The sequence below is a fragment of the Suncus etruscus genome, chromosome 6 (genome assembly GCF_024139225.1).
Source record: "Suncus etruscus isolate mSunEtr1 chromosome 6, mSunEtr1.pri.cur, whole genome shotgun sequence".
Lineage (NCBI taxonomy): Eukaryota > Metazoa > Chordata > Mammalia > Eulipotyphla > Soricidae > Suncus > Suncus etruscus.
Window position 1 is genome coordinate 3,286,204 of NC_064853.1, and position 24,696 is coordinate 3,310,899.

Here is a 24,696-nt window from a genome sequence, read left to right on the forward strand (position 1 = left end):
GAGGCCTGACCCTCGGCTCCACCCCCTGGCGACCCTGCAAGGCATTGACAACTCATCCCCAGCTTTCAGGAAAGGTTTATTGGGTGGGTGGGGTACAGTCCTTTCAAGTGGGGGGAGGGGATGGGCTGTGTCCAAGGACATGCCGCAGCCCCCCAAGACTGATATGTGAGTGGAAATAAATAGCCCAACTGTGATGCTCCCCTCAGGAATATTACAGCGCCCCAGAGCCAGGAAGGGGCTGCAACCGGGGACTCCGGTACCCATGCCAGGGAGTGAAGGAGCAGGGGGAGTCGAGGAGGGAAGACAAGTGGGGGGTGGCCCAAAGGCCCCCCCAAAAGGAAGCCCTGGGATCAGGTGCCACCTGTGGACACGGCAGTGTGGCCCCGGGTGGGTTCTGTCCCAATCCCTCTAAGCTTGTCCCCTGCCTAAGCTCATCTCAATGTGCAGTCATATTGCACTCGGAGGAGGAAGGGGTGGTCTGGCATCTGTCCAGTCACCCATTTCCCAGAGGACACGCCTGGGAGGGGACTCGCCGGTCCCAGTGGAATGATCTGAAAAGTTCCGGGAGGGGAAGAGACCACTCGTTGTTGGATAAAAAGCAGATTTATAAACCCACACAGTCCTCTCCAGACCCGCCTGGTGTCTCAGCAGGAAAACGAGGTGCTGGGCGTCCAGCACCCTTCCTAGGCTGGCTTCCTCTGCTCTGCGTGCATTTCCAGAGGGAGGGAGAGAGGCAGCAGCCCAGTGCTGGGAAGGGCAAGGGCCGGGGGAGGGGGGCTGCCAGGAGATCTCGATTCTTGGGAAGACGACGGACGGATGGGCACGGGCTCCAGTCCCGGCAGGGCTTTGTCTTCCCTGGGACCCCCAGAAGGGCGGGGGGCCTGAGTCCCTGCACATAACTGATAACGGTACCACCTTCTACAGGAATAACAGAAAATAAACACATCTGATGTGGGGTTTGCCCGGCAGGCAGCCACATTTGGCGGACTCCAGTGCATGTCGCCTCTTTAGGATCCGGCGTCTCGGCGGCTTATCCGTCGGTGTCGATCCTGTGAGCTGGGGAGGAGACGGCAACAGGGCAGTCAGGACAGACAGAGCCAGGCCAGCCCTTGGGCAGGGGCTGAGCACCCGAGGGGGCCTCCGTAAAGGCCTGAGCCCCTGCTCCCAGCCGGACACTCACATTGCTTGGGTATCCGCAGCGCCTCGTTGTCGAGCGCCATGACCTGATGCAGGACTCCCCGGAACTGATAGAGCACTTTGAGGTTCTTCTCCTCCCCCACACATGGGTCATAGAACCCGGGCAGTCCGGCCTGCAAAGAAGACGGGGTGAGCCCATGATGGCCAGACTTGGCCCCCCCAAAGTCCCCTACAGCAGCTACAGAAAAGCACCCACATTTATCTTAACGGTTCACCCCTTAGCCCTACAGCCCCCATCCTAATGACGGGTCAGGGAGAACCCCCAGGTCAGTGGCAGCAGGTCTCTGGGGACCTGCTTGCCCCAGACTCTACTCTTTAGTGTTAAACAGGAATCTCATGATAGATCCAGGGTCCCCTGAGCCTCAAGGGGAGCCCCCCCCCACCCCAAATCCAAAGACTGGTGAAAAGAGGCTGCTGTGGAGAGGGGGAGGAGATGGTGGCCCTTGCTGGAAGCTGCAGCCTCCCGGGCCTCTCCTGCCAGCAACCACTGAGGTGGGAAGCCAAGGGCCTGTGAGGGGCGAGGGCAGGACCTTGGAGGCCTCGGTGAGGATGAGCTTCGAGTCCTTGACCAGACACTGCAGCGGCACCGTCACGTCGATCACCTTCACCCGCTCGTTCTTTCGGCTCCGGTCGTTGACGAACTTCCCGTACCAGGCGTTCACGATGATGAGTCCTGTGGGGCGGTGCCAACCTCAGAGAGGGTCTGGGGATACCAGGAAGGCAAGCAGGAGGGGCCCCCACACATGCATGTACCCTTTCACCCATTCAGAGAGACGCCCCCCACTTACCCATCCTGGACTCCTCTGCCTCAATGATTCTCCGGACGGATTCTTGCATCAGTCGCACCTGCCCGAGGAGGAGGAGGACAAGTCAGGACCACACATGACACAGGAGCACTCCCACACTCATACAGGCTTCTTCTTGGGGTGCTGGTGGTCGACTTTTTAAGGCCTACAGCCTGGGGGCGGGGAGTAAAGGCTGGAGGACTGGGCCAGTTTCACACAAAATGGCCCTTTGGAGCCCACTGAGGCCAATGAGGAGTCGGGTGGATCTGTGTGTGGGTCCCCTCACCGCGGCCTCTGCCTCCTGTTTCTTCTGCTGGATGTCACTGGCCGTGCTTTCACGCTGCTTCTCCAGTTCCCTGTGTGGGACACGGGTGGCTGTCAAAATGGTGCCAGGCGGCATCAGGAGGCACAGCTGGCCTGGCCTGTGCCCAACAAACAGCGTGGGAGCCGGCGCCCTTCTGCCTGAGAACCCGAGAAACGCTTTTCCAGCCTGTCTGCACCGAGCCACTGCTGAATCAGGACTGCTGTCCCGTTTGCTACAGTGTCCACCGCGGCCGACTGCAGGGACCCCCATTTTTGTCAGCACAGCTCAAGGTCCCACAGTCTCAGTTCCTGGAGAGCAGCGAGTGGAGGCCAGAGGACACTTGTCCCACCCCTGAATCCTCAGATACGAGTCACCAGCCACCCTGTTGCCTCCACTGCCAGACTCGGGGCCCGGGGCCCTGCCCCATACTTGGAGGCAGAGTAACTGGGACAATGGACTGACAGACGGACGGACGGACAAGGCGGAATGGAAGCAAAGCCTCGGGCTATGCTCCTGCAGTCACAACAGCACCAGGCCGGACCACAACCCCTCATGCTGGGCTTTTGGGTGGTGGCTGGGGACTCACTTCTCCTTCTGTGCCCGGAGGTAGGGCTTGATGACAAGCCGGTGCATGGCAAAGTAGAGCACCAGGGGCCCCGCGGTGGCGTAGAAGATGGCGCTGGGCAGCAACTGGTCAGTCAGGTGGATGGGGAAGAAGTAGGTCTGACTGGCTCGGTTCAGCCTGGAAGCACAGCGGACATGGCGGCCTGGAGGGGACACGCGGCGCCCCCTGAGGACCCCCACATCGGGAGCCCCACGACACGCGTCGTTCTGTTTCTAGAATGGCCAATGAGCCCTGCCATGTGGACGCCAGACCCGGGGGAGAGCAGAGACTTAGAGCCAATGCAGGCGGTACAGGATTTGGAAGAGCTGGGCGAAGGGAATGGGGGTATCTGTGGGACAGAAGCAAACCAGCTCGGATGGAAACGTAGGGGACAGGGCCGGGCCAGGCAGGCCCAGCAGTGGGGATCTGGGGTCCAACAGGCAAGTGCAGAGCTTAGGTGCATGGGGGTGCTGCCCAGAGTTGGGCTTGTGATCTGACTTTGACCACAACTGCTTTTCAGGGGTGACAGACCATGTGTCCATAAGTCTGAGATGCTCAGGATATGGCATAAAGTGCTTCCTCCCCACAAGAGAAACAGCAAAAAAAAAAAAAAGTAGTCCAAAGGGACAGGGGTTAGGATACAGGGACAAGGGACTGGTCTCCAGTCAGGCTCCAGGTAGAAGACACAGTCAGTGCAAAGCCCTGAGCCCCAGAGCCAGAGGCAGGGAGAGGGGAATGAGTGTCCACGTAGGCAGGACCCCCCCCCAAGAGCAGAGCAGGAAAGCGCTGAGGGCCCCAAGTGGGGGTGTAGGGTGGGGACATCCTCACCCCATGTACTGATCAACAGCACAGTGGAGAGGGCGTTTGCCTTGCACGCGGCCAAGCTAGGTTTGATCCCCTTCATCCCATACAGTCCCCCGAGCACCTCGAGGAGGGGTCCCTGAGCGTAGACTCACTTGATTTTGAGTGAGACGCCCTGGGGCACCCCCACACTGACAGCGGCCCCCAGCACGCTGTGCCTGGAGATCTTCCTCTCAGCTCCGTACTCCACGATCGTCCCGAAGAAGCCAGCCCTATGCATGGATGGACAGATGGATAGACAGCCTCAGCTCCTGCAGCTACGATCCCGGGGGCAGGTGTGGGGGGGTCCCTGAGCGCTCCTACCCGCTGAACCCCCACTCAAGCCAGGCAGGACCTACTTGACGGAGCCTTTGAGGCGGGTCTGCTCGTCATCCTGGAACTTGTGCTGGTAGCTGATGAGTGCGAAGGAGTGGGGGATCCCAAGCTGATGGGGGACACAGGAGAAGACCGCTGGCTCTGGGGGCCCCCTGAGCCTTCAGGACCCCCTTGGGGCAGCCTTGAGGAGCACCCCAGACCCTTCCGTGGGCACGCCTCACCTGCAGGGCCACGGTGAAATGGCTGGTCTTGGTGTCACGCACGATGCTGGTGTTCATGGCCGACTGGAGGCCCCAGCGCCACTGCAGGTAGCCCATGGTGTTCCGGTCCAGGTTCCGGGCCAGCACCGTGGTGAGGCCGGGCCGCACGCCCCGCGCCGACAACTGCAGTGCACAGCTGGTCGTCACAAAGCTGGGGGCACAAGGGTGCTGCTGACTAGCTGCTTCCTGGAGGTCACCGCCCTGCTCTCCCAGCGGCTATTCGTCCCAGCTTCAGGGCGGGCTCCACCTCCAGGAAAGGCCCCCAGAGATGGCCACAGAGCCCCTCAGCCAGGGCCCTTGGAGGTTCTCAGCTTGGTGGACTCTGCAGCCTGGAGGCGGCTTCCAGGGGAGCAGAGCCACCTTCTGGTCGGAAGCGGAAGTGCATGGCTGCCAGAGGGGAGACAGGCTGGTCCAGGCAAGGGCTGTGGGGCCCCCCAACAACCTAGGGGAGGCCATGTGGTATGTGGTGCTTCCAGTCCTGGGAACACCTACCCATCTGAGCTCTCTCTCTTCAAACCCTAAGACCGACCCATCTGCTCTATGTCTCTGTCTCTCTCCCTCTCTTAAAACCCTAATACCCACCTGCATGCACTCTTTCTCTCTTTCCTCCTTCCTTCTCCCTCTCTCTCAAAACCCCAAAGGCTACATTGACTTGCCTTGGCTTTTCTGGGGAGGGGGGGTCATGTCACTAAGAATTTCATTAATGAGTGAAATGCAGTCACAGCGAGTGAGAGAGTGCCAAGAAAGAGTGAGTTTGAGAGGGAGAGAAAATGAGCGAGAGGGAAAGAAGGAGAGGAGAGAGGAACAGACTAGGAGCAGCCCAGAAAGCCCTGAGGCAGCACCCCCAGGCTGGCTCGCTGTTTAGAAGTGGCATTGCTAGGGCTTGTGCTATAGTAGAATGGTAGGGCATTTATCTTGCACATGGCCAACCCATGACGGATCCAAGTTTGATCCCTGGCACCCTATACGGTTCCCCGAGCTTGGCAGGGGAAATTTCTGAGCAGAGCCTGTGGCCCCAAAACAAAAACAAACAAAAGAAGTGGCATGGCTGGAGATGTGGGTGTCCAAGACTGGCAGCTCCTCCCCCCTGCACCTCCGCAGAGAAGCCTCAGGAGGGTGCCCAGGCCTAGCCCCCATCAGGCCAGGAGTCCCCTGAAAGCCCCCTCCATCCCATCACATCCAGGAGCCACAGAGGCACTGGGTGCTTGCAGATTCTGGCCGAGAAAGGCCCAGCAGGCTCTGAAAGGGGAAAGAGCCTCTGTGTGTGACCAGCCACTGTGTGTGACCCCGATCACTGCAAGCAGGAGGAGGAAAGAGGATGCAGGGGGAACAGAACCCAGTCAGACTGGGGCCTTTTGCACCCAAGAACAGAGCCCAACCCCACGGATCCCAGAGCAGAAGCTGCAGACCAACTCCACATACTGCGCTCCAGGCCTGGGCCTCTTCAGGACCCCACTCTCCCCCGCCTGCCCTGGACAGACCCGTAGATGCCCATCTGAAAGGGGGTGTTTCCAGGACAGTGAGGGGTGCATCCACCTGCCTGCAGATTAGGAGGGGGAGGGGGCAGGTCTCTCTGAGACACAGTGCCAATTTCCTGGGCACATCTGGGTTTCGAGCTGGATGGGCAGTGCTGGAGGGGGCGAGGACCGTGTCTACCTGAAGTGCTGAGAAGGGCAGAGGCATGCACTGAACCCCAGGGATTCACACTCACCATCGGGGTGTGAGGTTCCGGAAGAACTTGATGCCAAACAAAGGTCCCTGCAGGTCCCCAGCTCCAAACTCCAACTGTTGTAAAGAGGAGGAGAAAAGGCACGAGCGGGTTGGCTGGGGTTACAGCCTCAGGGGGTCGCCATGGGAAGACCTTCCCAGCTCCATCAGAAAGTGGGTGCCTGCACCGCTTACCTCGCCCCAGCCCTTGGCGGATGTGACCCGGCGGATGGCTAGGTTGATGGAGCCACCACCATTCCCGTTCTGCGTGGAGAGGCTGCCCGAGAGGATGGCTGTGTCGGAGGTGGTCAAGGGCGCCTGGGAGGGCATTGGGGGTGCGTAAGGGGGTGGGTAGAGATGGCACCCGTGGGGGCAGGGAGCTGACAAACCAGAGTGCCCTCCACTGCGGGGGTGGGGGGAGCCCCCTCCTGAGGTCCCAGTTGGAGAAAGCTTTTAGATTTGTTTTTTGTTTTGGCCACACCTGTCAATGCTCAGGGCTTACCCTTGGCTCTGTGCTCAGGAATCACTCCTGGAAGTGCCAAGAGGTGCCAGGGATTGAACCCAGAATGGTCAAGTACAAGGCAAGTATCCTCCTCCCTATACTATTGCTCTGCCCCCTGAAAGCTTTCACTTTGTTTTGTTTTGGGGCCACACCTGGCGGTGCTCGGAGGTTACTCCTGGCTCTGCACTCTGAAATTACTCCTGCATAGAGCCGACCTGAATTCGATCCCCGCCATTTCATAGGGTTCCTGACAGGAGTGATATTTTTTGGGGGGCCTTTTTGGGGGTCACACCCGGCAGCGCTCAGCGGTTACTCCTGGCTCTGCGCTTAAAAGTTGCTCCTGGCAGGCACGAGGGGACCATACGGGATGCTAGAATTTTGTTCAAATCAGCTGTGTGCAAGGCAAATGCCCTCCTGCTGTGCAATCTCTCCGGCCCAGGAGTGATTTCTGAGCGCAGAGCCAGGAGTAACTAACCTCTGAGCATGGCCAGGTGTGGCCCCAAAACAAAACAAAACACAAAATAAAGAAATTACTTCTGGCAGTGCTCGGTACCATATGGGATGCTGGAGATGGAACCTGAGTTGACCACATACAAGGCACATACCCTACCCACTGCACTATCTCTATGCCCTGAAAGCTTTTTGTTTGTTTTTGATTCACATCAGCAGTGCTCAGGAATCACTCCTGGTGGTACTTGGGACCCTAGGAGATGCAGGGGTTAGAACCCAGCCAGCTGTGTCTAAGGCAAGCGCTCTGCCCGCCGCACTATAGCTCCGGCCTCGGGTGAAGACTTTTTTCTTCCTTGTTTATTTGGGTCACACCTGGAGGCACTGAGGGGTTCCTCCTGGCAGGCTCAAGGGACCATATGGGATACCGGGATTTGAACTACTGTCTGTCCTGGGTTGGCCGTGTGCAAGGCAAATGCCCTGCCACTATGCTATCTCTCTGGCCCCTCAGTGAAAGCTTTTTAAGGAGCAAATTTAAGAACAATGGAAGCTGGGGCATAAAGCCAGTGGCAAATAGCTGAGCCAGATCCCAGGGGGGTCTCAGCCACTCCAGGCCCCCACTCAGAGTATGCCTGCCAGTGGCTGTTCCCAACAAGCACATCCCGCCCTCGGAGCACCCGTGATCCCCAAACCCGTGACCTCATGGCCCCCCGCTTCCCAGGGAGCAGAAGTCTAGCCCAGGGTCAGGCTGTGGCACCCACCTCGATGGACTGGGAGATGTGCATCTTGTTGATCTCGATCTGCGGGAAGCCACTCCCTGACACGGCCTCGTATTCCTCCTCGTACCGGTCGAAAAGGTCTGTGGCATCGATGCCCACACTGATGGTCCCCTGGACAACATGACAGAGTGACATGGGTGAGAGGCTCTGGGCTGGAGGACAGGCCAGTCGGCTGCACACTCGGGAAAGGACTGCTGGAGTCTGGTTTCTATTTATTTATTTATTTATTTATTTATTTATTTATTTATTTATTTATTTATTTATTTATTTATTACTTATTGGGTTTTTTGGGCCACACACGGTGACGCTCAGGGGTTACTCCTGACTGTGCGCTCAGAAATCGCTCCTGGTTTGGGGTACCATACGGGACAACTGGGGGATCGAACCACGGTCTGCCCTAAGCTAGCGCCAGCAAGGCAAATGCCTTATGGCTCCATGCCACTACTCTGGCCCCAAGGTTTTTTTTACTTGTTACTCCACTGCCCATTCTTCCTGTGTGACCTTACCTACTAGTAAAACCTGCCCATTTCTGGGAGGGGTGTTTGGCAGGTAACAAAAGGTTTAGCCTCAGGGACAGAAAGATGGATTTTGGAAGAGAGATTGGGAGAAAAGATGGAGGAAGAAGTAGGAGGCGGGGAGATGGCTGAAAAAAGTTAAGATGCAGGGCAAACTGAAGAGAGCATGCTTAAATATGGTAGAAGTCACATCCGGCAGTGCTCAGGGGTTACTCCTGGCTCTACACTCAGAAATCGCTCCTGGCAGGCTTGGGGGACCATTTGGGATGCTGCCCTTTTGCATGCAAGGCAAAGGCCCTACACCTCCATACTATCTCTCTGGCCCCGGTTTTTATTGATTAAAAAAAGAATTTCTTGTGCTAGCTTCGGAAGCACATATACTAAAATTGGAACAATACAGAGAAGATTAGCATGGACCCCCCTGCGCAAGAATGACACTTAAATTAATGAAGCGTTCCATATTAAAAAAAAAAAAGAAAAAGAATTTCCTGTTTTGTTTGGGGGTCACACCCAGCAGTGTTCAGGAGTTATCCTGGCTCTGCACTCCGGAGTTACTGAGCCCAGCTCAGTACACCCAATGGAATGCCAGGTTTTGAATCCGGGTTGGCCACACGCAAGGCAAATGCCCTTCCCATTGTGCAATCACTCATCAGGTCTGGGCTTTTATTTATTTGTTTGTTTGTTTGGTTCGTTTTTGAGCCAAACCCGGAGGTGCTCTGTGGTTACTCCTTGCTCTGTGCCCTGAGATCATACCTGGCAGGCTCAGGGGACCATATGGGATGCCGGGATTCAAACCATCGTCCTTTTGCATGCAAGGAAAACGCCCTACCTTCATGTTATCTCTCTGGCCTCAGTTTTTATTTTTATTTTTTTTATTTTTTTTGTGGTTTTTGGGTCACACCCGGCACTGCTCAGGGGTTATTCCTGGCTCCATGCTCAGAAATTGCTTCTGGCAGGCACGGGGGACCATATGGGACGCCGGGATTCAAACCGATGACCTTCTGCATGAAAGGCAAAAGCCTTACCTCCATGCTATATCTCCAGCCCCTCAGTTTTTATTTTTATTGTTTGATTTTTGGGCCACACCAGGCACTGCTCAGGGGTCACTCCTACCTGCTGGCCAGAAGGGAGTTCTGTAACCCAGGTCACCATCATGCTGCAGGCTCTGCCCTCTGGGACCCTCGCCCGAGTGTGCCTGTTGCCTCTTCCACAGGGAAAAGGGCCCCCAGTATCCCTGTCACTGTTCCACACACAATGGCTCTGCCAGCCCAGGTGCCCGCAGAAGGCATCTGCCCTGACATCCACATGCCAGTAGTGTCTTCCTGTTCTGCTTCTGTATTTCCTGCTCTTATGGAGGCCACACACAGCAGGGCTCAAACTGCCCCCCCCCCCACACACAGATACACAGATGCACAGACGCACATCTGCCCGCCCACCCGCCCCATTCAGCTCAGTCCCAAAGAGAAGGCTGCTACATGGCCCCGTCAGGCTTAGGTACCCTCAGAAAGCCTTTCCTCAGAGCCCAAAGTCCCCAGCCAGATGAGAACAATGCCGAGAGAGCACTGGGCTTCTGAGTCCCCTTGTCACTTGAAGCAGAAACACAATGGGGCCAGGGAGATAGAGAGCAGAGAGGGCAGTTACCCTGTACACAGTTCACCCAGGGTCCATCTCTAGCAATGAACTAGAGCCAGGAGTGAGCCCTGAGCACAGAGCCAGGAATGAGCCGTGAGCACCACTGGATATGGCCCCCAAACTAAACAAAAAGAACAGAAACATACACCACCCGGGACACTCGTCTTTAGTGACCTGGACTCAGGCTCTCAGTGTCCCAGGGACACCTTGACATGCCCAAGTGCCTGGGTCTGTCCCTCAACCCCGTCTGCTCAAGGCAGAGGCTAGTCTCATACCCAGCCTCAGGCCACAGACAGCCCAAGGCCTCCTTGCCCAGGGCCATGCCAAGCCAGAACCACCCAGGGCCAGGGGGTGGGACCCCTTAGTAGCTCCCATCCATTGGGCTAACAGGCGCCTTCCAGAGAGTTCCAGCTCTGCACTTACCTTGGGGTTGGTGCGCTGTTGCAGCCGCCGTTCCTCCCGCTCTCGCTGCAGCCGCTCAAACTCCTCCCTGATCTCGGCAGGCGTCCTCCTCCGCTCCACAACCTACAGGCGGGATGGAGAAGCCTCAGTTTCCCCAGCAGCTCCAGTCCCTATAGAACCATACCTGGGACCGAACAACTTCTCAGATGCTGCACAGGCGAGTCATGGCTAGAGACACCAAGACTGTACAGAGCGTGTTCTCGGGGATTCCCCATCTGACCTTAGTGAAAAGTCGGCGGTCACCCTAGTGCTAATCAAGGCCCCTTCTGACCTGACTCTTCCCAGCTCAGCAAGGGACAGGGAACTAGTTCGAGCTGGTGACCCTTCCCCGGAAGTATCGAGAAACCTGGTCTGGACCTCACTCTGGGCTTCCCTATCCCAACTGTCATGGCACTCTCCATTGGGTCACAGCCCCGAGAGGCCAGTCTCTGGGGCCACAGCACCCAAGCCACCTGGCCATTGGTAAGCCCTGCTTTCTGGAACATTCTGCCCCCACACTGAAGGGCATATAGTAGGCTGGCACTTTACACACAGCCTGGCTGGGAAGCAGAGGGCACTGTTGGCAGGGGCATAGAACCCCAGGATCTCAGCCAAGAACATACCTCCTGGAGACCAGCTAAGTCACTCGACACTTTTCAATTAAGGGGGAGTCAGGCCTGTAATTCCTGAGGCGCCCGACTGGAAAATCTCAAAGTCCCATCAAGTCTTTGTAGTTGGGACTAATTTCAGGGAGAGTGTTTGAATGTCAGAGAATTCTGCATTTTAAGGTGCTGAAGGCTGTGTGTGTCTTTCACTCAGCCCCTGACGTCAACACCTCCCGGACAAGAACCAAACCAGACTCCTGGAATCCCCATTAAATTCCTTTTCTAGCCCTGGACCTGGTTCCAGGCTCTCCTGGGGGGCTCTTTCCAGGGTTGCCTACAATCTGAGCTGGGTTCTTTCCTGGTTCTCCCCATCTTCATCTTTTTTTTTTTTTTTTTTTGGCTTTTGGGTCACACCTAGCAGGCTCAGGGGCTACTCCTGCCTCTACGCTCAGAAATCGCCCCCGGCAGGCTTGGGGGACCATATGGGATGCTGGGATTCGAACCACCGTCCTTCTGCATGCAAGGCAAACGCCTTTACCTCTATGCTATCTCTCCGGCCCCTCCCTATCTTCATCTAAAGGCTCTCCTCCGCATCTTCCTTTCCTTTGGTATGGGGATGGGGATGGAGTCCACACAGGCACGGCAAGTGCCTCATCTCCTGGCCTGGCCTCTCTGTGACCATTCGACAGATCCATCCCTGCTCCCTCTGAGCTGGGGTGTTGGGAGGTGAAGCCCAGTTTCTGAAGTGAGTTCAGGTGCTTCAGGGGGCGCTCGGGGACGCAGCCAGGAAACTGTGCCCATCCAGGCCTTACACAATGAAGGGTACAATCCAGGGGATGAAGCTGAGACAGCACAACTCTAGGCTCTTCTGGGTGCACAAATGCTTCATTCAGCTTGGGACCTAATTCAAAGCTCTAAAGCCCTCAGGGACAGGAGAGTCTCACAGTCCCTGTCACAGCCATCAGGTCCTCCTGGTGCCCCTTTAGAGTGCCAGAGGCCCAGATGCAGCGGTCCCGAAGAGGGCAGAGTAGGACAACTGCAGTTATGAGGGTGGGAGGCAAGAGAAAGACTAGAGCAGAGCATGCCAGCCCTTGGGGGGGCTGGAGAAGCATCGGCAAGTTACTTTCTACTTTGCCACTATTCCCCCTCCCCTGAACCAGCCCTCTCTGGCTGGTCAATTCATTCTCATATTCATTCTCATATTGATGTCTTTACTGGGATTAGTCAATATAACTTTAAAGGGTGACAATGCAACTCCCCTGCAATTGAAAACTGCATTTATGGGGGTGGGTGGCAAGGGAAAGACAGGAGCAGAGCATGCCAGCGCCTAGGGAGGCTGGAGATAAAGCATTGGCAAGATACTTCCTGCTTTGCCACTATTCCCCCTCCCCCAAACCTGGACCTCCCCAGGCCCTCTCTGGCCGGTCAATTCATTCTCTCATATTCTCCTCCTCCTCCTCTCCCGCTCTACCTTTTCTTCTCCTTCCCCTTCCCTCTCTCCCTCCCCAGCAGTTGGGTAGGACTGCTCTGGTTGCTACATTTTGGCATCCCTGGGTGGGCACCTCATCCTACCCCAAAGATGGTCCCTCAGCCTTTGCAGCCTATGGCTTTGCACCCCACAAGGCTGGACTGATCACAACACCAGTCTGCCCCGTCCCTGCTTAGACCACCCCAAGGCACTGAAGGGGGAGGCGCTGGATCTACAGTGGGAGAGGAGGCAGTACCCCTATTCTTTCCCAGAAACCCTGACAGTGGGAGCGGGACGGCTCCTACAGGGATGTGGCCAGCTCCGTGTCCAACATCACTTATGGCTTAGTCACTCCCATAGTCCCTGGAAGGACCAGATGGAGGACCAATCGGAGGAAGAACCAGGCAGAGAAAGGACCAATCAGAAGACGGGGTGGTCAGAGAATGGCCAATCAGAGAACAGCCAGCCAGAGTATGCCTGCCCAAGGTCACTGGCCATCTCTGAACGTGACCAGAAGCACAGAGAATCGAGAATCCATGAGCATTCTGGTTATGATCCCAAAGTGGCAGAAGCATTTTGAAGCTCAATCTTTCCAGATCTTCCCGAGACACCTGGGGCCACTGTGGAAAGGAGCTGGAGCGAGGAGATTCTCAGAGCACCTCAGAGCACTGGGCAGGTGGGCTAGGGAATACCGGGCGGTCTTACCTCCCATCCTTCCATCTCCAGGCCTCTCTTCCCATAGATGTCGTAGATGGCCCTGGTCTGGGGGTCGCTGAGTACTGCCAAGGACAAACCAGACATGGTGACAGTGAGAAGCCTGTCCTGCAGCAAAATGGCCATCGGTCACACCCTGCCCAGCCAGGCTCCCCAGAGACTCCCGTCCTCCTCAGCTCCCCGTCAGTGTCCACTGCCAAGCGCACAAGCCATGTGAGCAAAGTGGACACAAATACAATACCAGGGAAGGCTTTGGGGATGGACACTGGGACAGGGAAATGGGCCTGGTGCTAGAACATGACACAACTAAAACTCAATCCTGAACAAGTTTGACACTGTATGTATCACGCGGTGATCCAATTAAAAATTTTTATTAATTTAAAAACATGACTTGATTTGGAGCTGGAGTGATAGCAGGGTGTTTGCCTAGCACGTGGCTGACCCAAGTTGGATCCCCAAGCCTTCAGGAATAATTTCTGAGCTCAGAGCCAGGAGTAACTGCTGAGCATCACAGGCTGTGGCCCAAATACCAAACAAAGACATAAGCAAGCAAACAAACAAAAACTATATCTTGGGGCCGGAGAGATAGCATGGAGGTAAGGCATTTGCCTTGCATGCAGAAGGACAGTGGTGCAAATCCCGGCATCCCATATGGTCTCCAAAGCATGCCAGGAACGATTTCTGAGTGTAGAGCCTTAGAGTAACCCTTGAGCACTGCCAGGTGTGACCCCCTCCAAAAAACAAAACAAAACAAAACCCTATGTCTTTCTTTTGTTGTTGTTTTTTTTGTTTTTGTTTTTTGGGGGGGTCACACCAAGCAGTGCTCAGGAATTACTCCTAGCTCTGAGCTCAGAAATCGTTCCTGGCAGGCTTGGGGGACCATACGGGATGCCAAGATTCGAACCACAATTCTTCTGTATGCAAGGCAAATGCCTTACCTCCACACTATCTCTCTAGCCCCTGACAATTTCATTCTTTAGGTCCTATTGCTGGTCAGCACCAAGCCATACCTGGTCAGCTTTTTGTGGTGCCTGGCCTGACCAGAGCCATGGCTGCCGCCACAAGCCAGGCAGCACCTTCACCCCTGTGTTCTCTCTCCAACTCCCACATTTCCAATTTATTTCTCTTTCTGAGGGTGGGCCACACCTGGCTGTGCTCAGGGGACCATGAGATGCTGGATCATCTGCATGCAAGGCAAATGCTCTGTGCTATCGCTCCAGCCCCCAATTTTTCTTTTTTAATTAAAAGGAAACTGTGAGATTGACCAGAATGATAGTATGGCGTGGAGGGTATTTGCCTTCTATGTAGCTGAACCAGGTTCCACCTTGTAGTCTCATCCTGGGGAAACGGATCTGGAGCAAGGGCTGCTGTAGGAAATAGTGCAAACCACTAAGAGGTGAATCACATGTGGTCAGGTAGCTTTTTGCCTTCGGAGAGAGCTATCTGCAAGAACTGCAGTTTTGTGCTTGCTTCAGCAGCACATATACTAAGAACTGCAGCCTTTTTTTTTTTGCTTGTTTTGGTTTTGGGGTCACACCCAGCAGAGCTGGGGTTAATCCTGGCTCTGCGCTCAGGAATCACTCCTGGCAGGCTCGGGGGAACCATATGGGATGCCAGGGAATCAAACTCAGGTTTATCCTGGGTAGGCCGCATGCCAGGCAAATGCCATGCCTTCTGTGCTATTGAGTTCAGTGACCACTCCCCAGGCAGTGGGGAGTAAGGCCAAGAGGCCTAAACTGAGCCAGTCCTGCCCAGGTATGCTCAAGACACTCAAACAAGATGGTAGGTAGGAAAAAAAAAATCTGTTTTGGGTGAAACCCGTTGTAAATTGTGAATCAACACCCCAGAGCACTGCCTAGACTCTAGGCCCTAGAGTGATCCTTGAGGACAGAGCCAGAATCAATGCTGAGCACCGCTAGGAAAGACCCTGCACTCCCAGGGCCTCTTTCCAGCCCCAACCATTCAACACCCCAGCCCCACTTACCCTCATAAGCCTGGTGCACCAAATTGAAAAGCCGCTCGGCCTGGCTCTTGAGCTCCGGGTCTCTGTGCTTGTCGGGGTGGTAGAGCATGCACAACCGGCGGTAAGCCGCCTTCAGCTCATCGCAAGTGGCCTGTGGACAGACAAACCAGAGGAGACATTCGGTGTCACTTTTCACTTACACCAGGTCATACTGTTGGTCACCCTGGCCAAGGCCTTTGCTGCCTCTGCCTGCGGCAGTAACCAAGTCCCGCTGCATTACATCCACAGCGCTCCTTCCCCAGCTCTAAAAAGTGTCAATGGGGCCCCAGGGGGGCCCATCAGCAGCCAGGATAGCTGGCTGGGAAGTGTCATGGTAGACAGAGAGGGCCGACGGGTGCTGAGCGGGCGGGGGTCTGGCCTGGCTTGGGCACCAGCACATGGGAAGTTAAGTGAGGGACGGAATTCTCAGCAGGGAATCTGCAAAGGAAAAGCTCCTACTATGAGAAACACCAGGCTCCAAGTCAGCTTGTTGACCAAAGGAAAGATAATCAATATTCAGCCTTAAAAAAGTCAAACACAGAGGGAATGAAGTGATACAGCACAGTGGGGAGGGTGTTTGTCTCGCATGCAGCAGGAGACCCAGGTTCAATCCTTGGCATCCCATATCGTGCCCCTAAGCACCAGCAGGAGTGATTTCTGGGCATAGGGCCATGAGTAACCCATTAGCATCGCCGAGTATGACAACCCTCCTCCCCGCCCCAAAGTAATATATCCCCACCCTCCAGCTAATGCTGTTCACTTGATTAAAACAAAAAGGAGCTTGAGGCCTTGTGCCCCGAGCCTGCCAGGAGTGATTTCTCAGTGCACAGCCAAGAGTAGCTCATGAGCACTGCTGGCTGCGGGCCAGAAACCAAGCCACCCTCCCCACCTTCCACCAAAACAAAGGGCAGCAGGAAGTTCCTGAGCCACAAAACAGGACCTTGTCGTGCCAAGAGACTCAGTCAGTCACTCACTCAGCAGCTACAGAAGGTACCACCGACTGCCCCTGGAAATTAGGAACAGAGGGTGACATAACTGAGGCCTCGACCTCTAGCTTTGCTCAGCAAACCGGGTTCCTGACCTGCCCATGCCACACTGGAGGGGTGACCAGAGCTGCCCCGGGTCCCACACACAGCTTAGGTAGTGGAAGAGGGTGGGGGAGTCGCCACAAAGGTCCAAAGCAAAGGGGGTTGGGAAAGGCTGCAAACAGACAAGAGATGGAAAGAACAAACTTAAGAGTTTTCAAACTTGAACCCAAGGGGCTGGAGAAAAGGTCTTGCAGAGAGGATGCTACTGCCTGATCCCCAACCCCAGGTGGTCCACACAGGCAAGTGACTCCAAGCACAGCCAGGTGATGTCCAAACAGCCCCACAAAGAACGGGAGTCATTAAGAATCAGAAAGCTGGTGGGGATCGGAGAGATAGCATGGCAGTGGGGCGTTTGCCTTTCATGCAGAAGGTCGGTGGTTCGGATCCCGGCATCCCAGATAGTCTCCCGAGCCTGCCAGGAGCGATTTCTGAGCATAGAGCCAGGAGTAACCCCTGAGCACTGCTGGGTGTGACTCAAAAACCAAAAACCAACAAACATAAAGAATCCGAAAGCTGGGCCTGGAAACAGGATGGTGCCAGGGCTCGGGCTTCAAGTACTTCCTACGCAAGGTCTGGTCTCCCCAGCACTGAGCCCCACATCCTTGGGTCCCAGCACTGAAACACTCACCCAGTTGATTAAGAATGACTGGTGAAAAAAAAAAAACACAAAAAAACAAAAAAAAAAAAAGAATGACTGGTGAGGCCCAAACCTCCTGAGCACCCCTTGGGAGGTGCCCATTCGAAAGGGAAAATAAAATCCGAACTTCAATGACGAGCAGACCCTGTAGACAGTTGTGGGAAGAAACCATGTCCTGGATGGTCCACCCAACCCAGGGCCCCTTTGCTGCCAGTTGCTAAACTAAAAGCCGACATGAGCAATTTCAACTCTGTTCTCTTTAAGAAAGCTGCATGGGGGCCGGAGATAGCATGGAAGTAGGGCATTTGCTTTGCATGCGGAGAGACGGCATCTCATATGGTCGCCCAAGCCTGCCAGGAGTGATCTCTGAGCGTAGAGCTAGGAGTACCCCTGAGTGCCCTCCCCCCCAAAAAAAAAACAAAAAAAAAACAAACAAGAAAAGAAAGCAGCATAGGGCCAGAGAGATGGCACAGCTGTAAGGTATTTGCCTTGTGGCCAGCCCAGGACGAACCCAGTTCAATTCCTGGCATCCCATATGGTCCCCTGAGCTTGCCAAGAGTGATTTCTGAGCACAGAGCCAGGAGTAACCCCTGAGCATCGCTGGGTGTGGCCCAAAAACCAATCAATTAATAATAAATAACTTGCTTAAAAAAAAAAAAGGCAGCATCGATGGCAGTCAGTAGCAGCACCTTGGCTGAGTCAGCTGGTGGGGAGGGGGCAGGGAGGGGGCCTATAGTGTGTGGGCGAGTTTGCTTCAGTTTTGGAAGGTGGGACCTAGCCTGCTCCCTTCTCATGAAGGCAGCTGGAGTGAAAGAAAACAAATAAACAAAAAACCAAACCAAAACAAAACAAAAGAAAAAAACGGGCCAGAGCAGTAGGGCATTTGCTTTGCATGGGGCCAACACAGGACAGATCCGGATTCAATTCTCAGCATCCTATAAGGTCCCCCAGGCCTGCCAGATGCAATTTCTGAGCGCAGAGCCAGGAGAAACACCTCAGCGTCGCCGGGTATGCCTCCCTCAAAAACAAACAAACAAACAAAATAGTGTTAAATTCAACCTCGTGGGGCCAGTGAGATAGCATGGAAGTAAGGCGTTAAAAGGATGGTGGTTAGAATCCCGCACCCCATATGGTCTCCCGAGCCTGCCAGGGGTGATTTCTGAGTGTAGAGCCAGGAGTAACTCCTGAGTGCTGCCGGGTGTGACCCAGAAACCAAAAAAAAATAAAAATAAAAAAATTCAACCTCGTGGAGGTGGAGCGACAACACAAAAGGGACGGTGCTTCCCTGGCACCAGATTAACCCAGGATTTGATCCCTGAGTGCAGAGCCAGGAGGAACCCCTGAGCACTTCAAGGTGTGTCCCTCTCCAAAAACAAAGCCAACCAATCAAAAAACATGATTTCCTGGTGTCAGCTAACCACATTCTGAAATGGCTCTGGAGCCAGACTGGCCAAGGGAGTCCACCAGGCACTTCCTCCAATGATACCCTCAAAGCTGAGGACTCCACCAGCTCCGTGTGCTCAAGTTTGGGCCCAGTTGCCCCCAGTGAGGACAGGGAAGGACGCACGGGCCCTGCAGCTGGCACCAAGCAACGGCTCAGGGCACAAGGTCTGTGTGGGAGGGAGCATCCGGGGCCACAGCTGCCTGCTGAGGTGGCAGTGGGCAGAGCAGTTTGGCTTTCCTAGGGTACAAGTCTTCCTCGCAGGAAGGCACTCTGCTCCACTTAGGAAGAAAGTCAATTTTGGGGGGTTTGTTTTTGTTTTGGAGCCACACCCAGCAGTGCTCAGGGGTTACTCCTGGCAGACTTAGGGGACCATGTGGGATGCCGAGGACCAAACCCGGGTCCATCCCAGGTTGGCAGCGTGCAAGGCAAATGCCCTAACACTGTGCTATCGTTCTGGCCCCCATGTGCCCTACTTACCTCAATCCCAGACACTCACTCTGGGCCATCCCTGGTCCCTGCGCTGTGCCTACCCTCACCCAGCCCCCACTCTTGGGCCGCCAAGCCCGTAAGCGCCAACTCCAGACGCCGCCGAAGCAGGTGAGGTGAGGACGGAAACTTTCACAGGGACCAGCTGGGAGCTGCTTGGGAGGCCAAGAGGGCTGTGAAGGGGTTAGCAGGGGCCCAGAGAGGGCCCTGCAGGCAGGACGGCACATGCCCTGCCGCCATGCACACACTGGCTCAGAGTACGGAACACGGCAGGCAGCCAAGTGCATCAAAGGGCCACGGGCACATCCAGCAGGATGCCAACACCGGAAGCTTCCTGTCCCATCCACGCCACCCCTGTCACCCCATGCACCCCTGTCACACAGACACGTCCCAGGACCCACAGCTGCACCCCAGAGAGGACTGAAAATCTTGTAGCGCTCTTTCCACACAGGCACTCTCAGATGGGACAGAGGGTCTGTGCTTCCTTTTAGGGGAGCCACATGCTGTGGTGCTAGGAATGGAGCCCAGGATATGACCATCTGCAGACTGAGGATGTTCTGGAAGGCGGAACACAGATCCACACACTGGGGGGAGTGAACCCATCGATTGGAGGATACCCGAGACCCACTTTCACTTTCCCATAAAAATGAAATTAGGGCTGGAGAGGAGAGTGTGGTGCAGGAAGCCTGGGTTCCAGCCACTCCTCCCAGGAATGGCCCATGAGCAGAGCCAGGAGGAAGCCCTCACACATCTCTTCTCTTCTCTCCCCTCCCCCCTCAGACCTGAGAGACACAGACTTTCTCTGTAGCCATCAGGCAGAAGATGAGAAATGCCAGAGTCTGTCTGTCTCCCTCTTTCCCCTCCCAGGCTGAGCCTGAGCTGCAGTCAAAGACCCAGACACACATGCTGGGGAAAGAACAGACGTGCCAGGGCTGGGCCAGGACCCCACCTGGGAGGGGAAGGCACCACCCGTTGATTTGCACTTGGGGGATATGTGACTGCGCTGGGCAGATAAGGCCCAGACACGCCAAGACTGGCTCCACAGGCAAAACACAACTGCTTGGTCTAGCTTTCAAGGGGTCAGGGACTGACTGAACTTGCATCTCACGCGGGCACAGCGGGCACTTAAGCGCCACGCCCCAGCCCCAGCTAATCCCAACTGCTGTCACCCTGCTTGCTTTTTCACTCAATGATCCTGCTTCTTGAAAAAGAGGGTACTGGGGCCGAAGAGATAGCACAGCTGTAGGGTGTTTGCCTTGCATGCAGCTGATCCAGGACAGACGGTGGTTCGAATCCCGCCATCCCATATAGTCCCCCAAGCCTGCCAGGAGTGACTGCTGAGCGCAGAGCCAGAAGTAACCCCTGAGGGTCGCCGGGTGTGGTCCAAATTCTAAAAAAAAAGGGGGGGGGGCTGGAAGGCTAAGTGCCTAGGATTCGAAGTCGGGAGTGGACTTCTGACTCAGGGGGAAGTGGGAGAATGGGAAGCCTTCAAAGGCAGGCCAGAGAGAAAGGTGTCAACCCGGGCTAGAGCGGGAGGATACAGTGGGGAGGGTATTTTCCTTGCACGCTGCTGACCCTGGCACCCCTGAACCCCAACAGGATTGATTCCCTGAGCATAGAGCCAGGAGTAAGTCCTGTGTAGCCCCAAACCAAGAAAAAAAAACACAATGTCTATAAAAGGTATGATTATGAAAATTATCCTCTGATTAAATGGAGGAATCTTTTTTGGAAATCGCTGATCAGTTCAGTGTTGGGACCCTGGTATGCACTGACAAGAGCCCCTTTAGGCCTATGCGGATTGGGGGAGATATAGACACTACCTAAATGGAATGACTGAAGACCAGCAGCTGTTTCTAGGGGACTGACTGACCTGTGCTGGCCCACGAACCATTCCTTTAAAGATGTTCAAACAGACTCAAAGGTTCACAACCTGGCAAGGGGGACCCCCATCCTGCTTATGGCTGTTCCCAGGACTGGGGGCAACCACAGGATATGGGGAGCACCTCTGGGGTTCCCACTTGCAGCGCCTGGGCTCAGGCCCTCTGAGACATCTCCATGGTCTGGACACGGGCAACTGCTTTTGTGTTTGGTTTTGGGGTCACACCAGAGAGTACTCAGGGCTGATTCCTGCTCTGCACTAAGGGCTGGCTCCTGGCTGACTCAAGAGATCAGATGGGATGCTGGGGATCGAACAAGAGTCAGCTGTGTGCAAGGCAAGCGCCCTCCCCGCTGCACTGTCTCTTTGGCCCCCAGTTCTGAAGCCATCTCTGCATGTCTGACATCTCCCTGTGATTCCACCTGTTACAGCTATGTGCCAATTTCATCAACGAGGTCATGCTAAGCAGGTCCCATGCTTTTGTGCCAGATCTCTCAGAGCCCCAACACAAGTTCTGAAGGTACCCAGTGTGGTGCTCAGGGAACTCTTATGTAGTGCTGGGAATCAAAGCTGGGCTGGCCACATGCAAGAGAAGCACTTTACCCCTGCATGATCTCTGTGGCTCCAAAAGCTTTTAGAAAGCCTGGAAACAGCGAACTACCCCACAGCATATCCTGGCTTGGCCATGAAAGCAGCACAAACCTGGGTCCCCAGGGACTACAGGCGTGGGAAGTATTTTAGTTAGTGGAGAGAAAGCAGTTGAAAGATGAGGTGATGCTGGGAAAATCCTAGGGGTGACTGAAGGTCAACCTCTAGCTGGTCTGGGGGTCTTGGGCCAAGCCCATCATTCTAGACTTTCTGATTATCTGCAGTTTGTTTCAGGCCCTGTGACAACCCAACTAACTACTGAGAAGGGACAGTGTGAATTCTAGAAGGTTCCTCCACCCTGCCAAGGCTGTGGCCCAAGAGCACATGGCCTGAAAGTAAAGGCTCCAGATTCTCTCAGTTGCCACTCATGGGCCCTGAGGGCTGCCAGGAACGCTGCCAAGACAACCTCTTCCCTGAGATCTCCACAGGGACAGGACTGAGGGGGACAGCAGAGCCACTGGCATGATGACAGTCCAGGGTGCTCAAGGGTCAGCTGACACCGAAGATCAAACTCAGGGCCTTGCACATTCACCACACATGCTCTCTACTCTACCACTTGCTCCTCGGGCATCTTGACACACAAGATGGCTGGGGAAGTGTGGGAGGGGGTCGAAGTGGCCAAGCCAAGTTAGGAGATCCCAGACATGATGCCCAGCACCTCAAACTAAACAGTGCGCCAGGCAGCTCCATTCCAAGAAGATAAAGTAGGAGGATAAGAAACTATTTACCTAGAGCCTTATAGGGAACCTCACAGAGAAATGGAGTCTCCAAGGGTCCTCTAGCCTGACACTAGAAGCCCTCCCCACATTCTCTGCCCGACAGCCTTCCCAGCTGTGCAGGTGGCGAGAACCCCTCTTGGGGGGTGGAAAATCCAGGCGCCCAAGCACAGCCCTGAATTCGGGCTTTGAGTTTCTGGGGGATCAGTCCAGCCTCTTCCCTTTCATGTGGCTTTTGAACAAATCACTTCACCTGCCTGTGCCTCGGTTTCCTCGGTGGCACGTTAAGGATGAACCAGACCGTCTAGGCAGGCCAAGGGCTCCTTCCAAGAAGCCGTGTCCAGTCCAGCAGCCCAGGCGCGGGCTATTTTTAACCCGCCCAGACCAACACTTACTTAGCGACGCGCAACGACCCGGGCCTTGCCATGCCAGCCTCAAGAGAGAGAGTCCGAGTCTAAACCATCGGGACTGCGGACTGGGAGCCAGGATCAGACGATGGATCAGGTAAGAGTCGGGGAGATCCCCCTAACCCGGGGCTGACCTTGGAAGCCTCCTCTTGCCCTTCAGGCCGGGTGGCAGCGAGGCTGGCTGTCTCCAGGGCGCCCCAACCCGGGCCTCCCGCGTGCCACGAGGGGCTGAGCACACTGGGGTTGAGCTCTCGGCTCAGGAGGGTGCGTTGCGTTGCATTGCATTGCATGCAGGGGACCCCAAATCTTCCCGGGCATGCGTGTCGTCGCTCTGGTGCTGCCCCCCTGGACACACGCACAGAGGAGTCGTCCAGGCCGGATGGTGCGGCCCGGGGCGGGCCTGGGCGGGCGATCGGAGGCCGTGACCTTGGTGCCGAGCCTCAGTTTCCCCGAGCCAGGTGGGGATCAGATGGCACGGAGGTGCCACTCACCTCCCGGCGCACGTTGAGCAGCGCGTAGTAGTCCTCGTTGTCCAGCTCCTCCTCGCCCAAGGCCGTCGCCATCTTCGCGACCTTTCACCCCGGCGGCCCGGCGAGGCGGCGCGCAAGAGGGGCCGCGCGCCTGCGCGCCGCGACGGGCCGGCGCCGCGGGCCACAGCGCACCCTGGCGGCGCGGGGTGATGCTGCAGCCTTTGCCGCCGCCGCCTCCCCCGCGCCCTCTGCTGGCCCAGGCGGGAAGCGGCGCCTTCGCCGGCCACGTGCAGCCCGCAGAGCAGAGTGACAGCTAGAACTGCGCGCCGTCGACCCGGGTTCGAGTCCCCGCTCCCCATGTAGGGCGTCCCCTGAGCACCGAGAGGAATGATTCCCGGAGCATCTCCAGGAGTGATCTCTTGAGCTCAGAGCCAAGGAGGGGGACCTCTGAGCAGCGCCTTCCAAAATATCAATATAGGGGCCCAAGGGATAGCATGGAGGTAGGGCGTTGGCCTTGCATGCAGAAGGACGGTGGTTCGAGTCCCCTATGGCAGCCCATAGGGTTCCCCCCTTGAGCCTGCCAGGAACGGTTTTTGAGTGTAGAGCCAGGAGCGCCGCCGGGTGTGACCCAAAAAAAAAACAAAAAAATCAATAAAGAAGGGCCTGAGCAACAGCATAGCAGGGTGGGTGTTTATTTGCCTTGAACACGGTCGGCCCGGGTTCAATCCCCGGCATCCCATATAGTCTCCTGAGGATTTGATCCCTATCTAGTCTCCTGAGCACCTCTAAGAGCGAGCCCTGAGCTCAGGGCTGAGTAACCTGTGAGCACTGCTGAGTGTGACACCCTTGCCCCTAAAAAGAAAACCCCAAACCAGAAAACCAGGGATGGTTTTGGGTGGACTAAAAAGGGGAAATGGCAAGCTGGAGGCATAGACACAGCCCCAAGACCTGCTGCCCTCACCCCCCCCCCCCCCCGCACCAAACTAGGCTCATCCTGATACCAAATTGCACCAGAAATCACTCCTGGCAGGTTCAGGGGACCCTATGGGATGCCGGGGATGGAACCTGGATCAGCAGCATGCAAGGCAAATGCCCTTCCTGCTATGCTATCACACTGGCCTTGATTCTTTTTTGTTGTTGTCATTGTTGTTTTTGGGTCACACCTGGTGATGCTCAGGAGCTATTCCTGGCTATGTGCTCAGAAATCACTCCTGGCTTGAGGGACCGTATGGGATGCCAGGGGATCGAACCACGGTCCATCCTAGGTTAGCAAGTGCAAGGCAGATGCCCTATCGCTTGCACCACTGTTCCGGCCCCTCAATTCTTCACTTTTTCTCTGGGTTCCCTAGAACCTGCCTTGAGGTTCTCCTGTTCGAGTCTCATCCCTGGGCTAGAACCATCCTCAGCCATGCACTCGGTCCTCTTCCTGCTGCTTCAACATCTCTTTCACCTCCAACACTAATTGCCTCTGGCACACGCAGACCCTCCGGCCTCTCCCTCTGCCCACCCTCTGGGACAATCCTATCTTATAATTTAGCCGCCAAGGCTAATTGATTGCAACCTGGTGCCTGCAACCTCCTGCACTGTGCATGAGACCTCGGTCACTGGCTTCCCCATGAATGACTCGAATGTCTCCGAAACGCTGCTATCATCTCGAGTGAAAGCAAGCTTCCCACACGCTGGCCCCCTGTTTGGTGCTCGCTGACCAGGCAGGGAACATGGTGGGGGGTGGAGGTGGCATTATTTCTCGGCCGTTGGCCGCTTCTGAACCATCCCAGCTCCCCCT

General features: G+C 55.7%; 2 protein-coding genes and 1 non-coding gene across 3 annotated transcripts in view; 2 read left to right on the plus strand and 1 right to left on the minus strand.

Annotated features, from left to right (window-relative positions):
- THAP3 (THAP domain containing 3) overlaps window positions 1-24,696 on the plus strand; it is a 432,757-nt gene that overhangs the window by 3,557 nt on the left and 404,504 nt on the right. The window lies entirely within an intron of this gene.
- Window positions 58-23,023, minus strand: DNAJC11 (DnaJ heat shock protein family (Hsp40) member C11). The gene is made up of 16 exons (XM_049775325.1): window positions 22,932-23,023; window positions 15,121-15,250; window positions 13,128-13,201; window positions 10,332-10,433; window positions 7,744-7,872; window positions 6,229-6,351; window positions 6,038-6,111; window positions 4,288-4,477; window positions 4,090-4,175; window positions 3,847-3,963; window positions 2,873-3,028; window positions 2,269-2,338; window positions 1,986-2,043; window positions 1,728-1,870; window positions 1,181-1,310; window positions 58-1,056 (listed from the first exon to the last, which is right to left on the minus strand). Exons 1-16 carry the CDS (start codon window positions 23,001-23,003, stop codon window positions 1,031-1,033), a joined length of 1,680 nt encoding a protein of 559 aa, XP_049631282.1. The 5' UTR covers window positions 23,004-23,023; the 3' UTR covers window positions 58-1,030.
- On the plus strand, window positions 8,633-8,742 carry LOC126013171 (U6 spliceosomal RNA). Its single transcript, XR_007497499.1, has one exon. It is a non-coding gene; the product is annotated as a U6 spliceosomal RNA (small nuclear RNA).

Excerpts from the sequence above, each read along its gene's own strand:
- DNAJC11 (XM_049775325.1), bottom strand. The coding sequence starts at position 23,003 with ATGGCGACGGCCTTGGGCGAGGAGGAGCTGGACAACGAGGACTACTAC. Across the intron at positions 13,202-15,120 it reads GGTGCACCAGGCTTATGAGG|TACTCAGCGACCCCCAGACC; the intron begins GTAAGTGGGGCT and ends TGTCCTTGGCAG. Across the intron at positions 2,044-2,268 it reads AACAGGAGGCAGAGGCCGCG|GTGCGACTGATGCAAGAATC; the intron begins GTGAGGGGACCC and ends CTCCTCGGGCAG.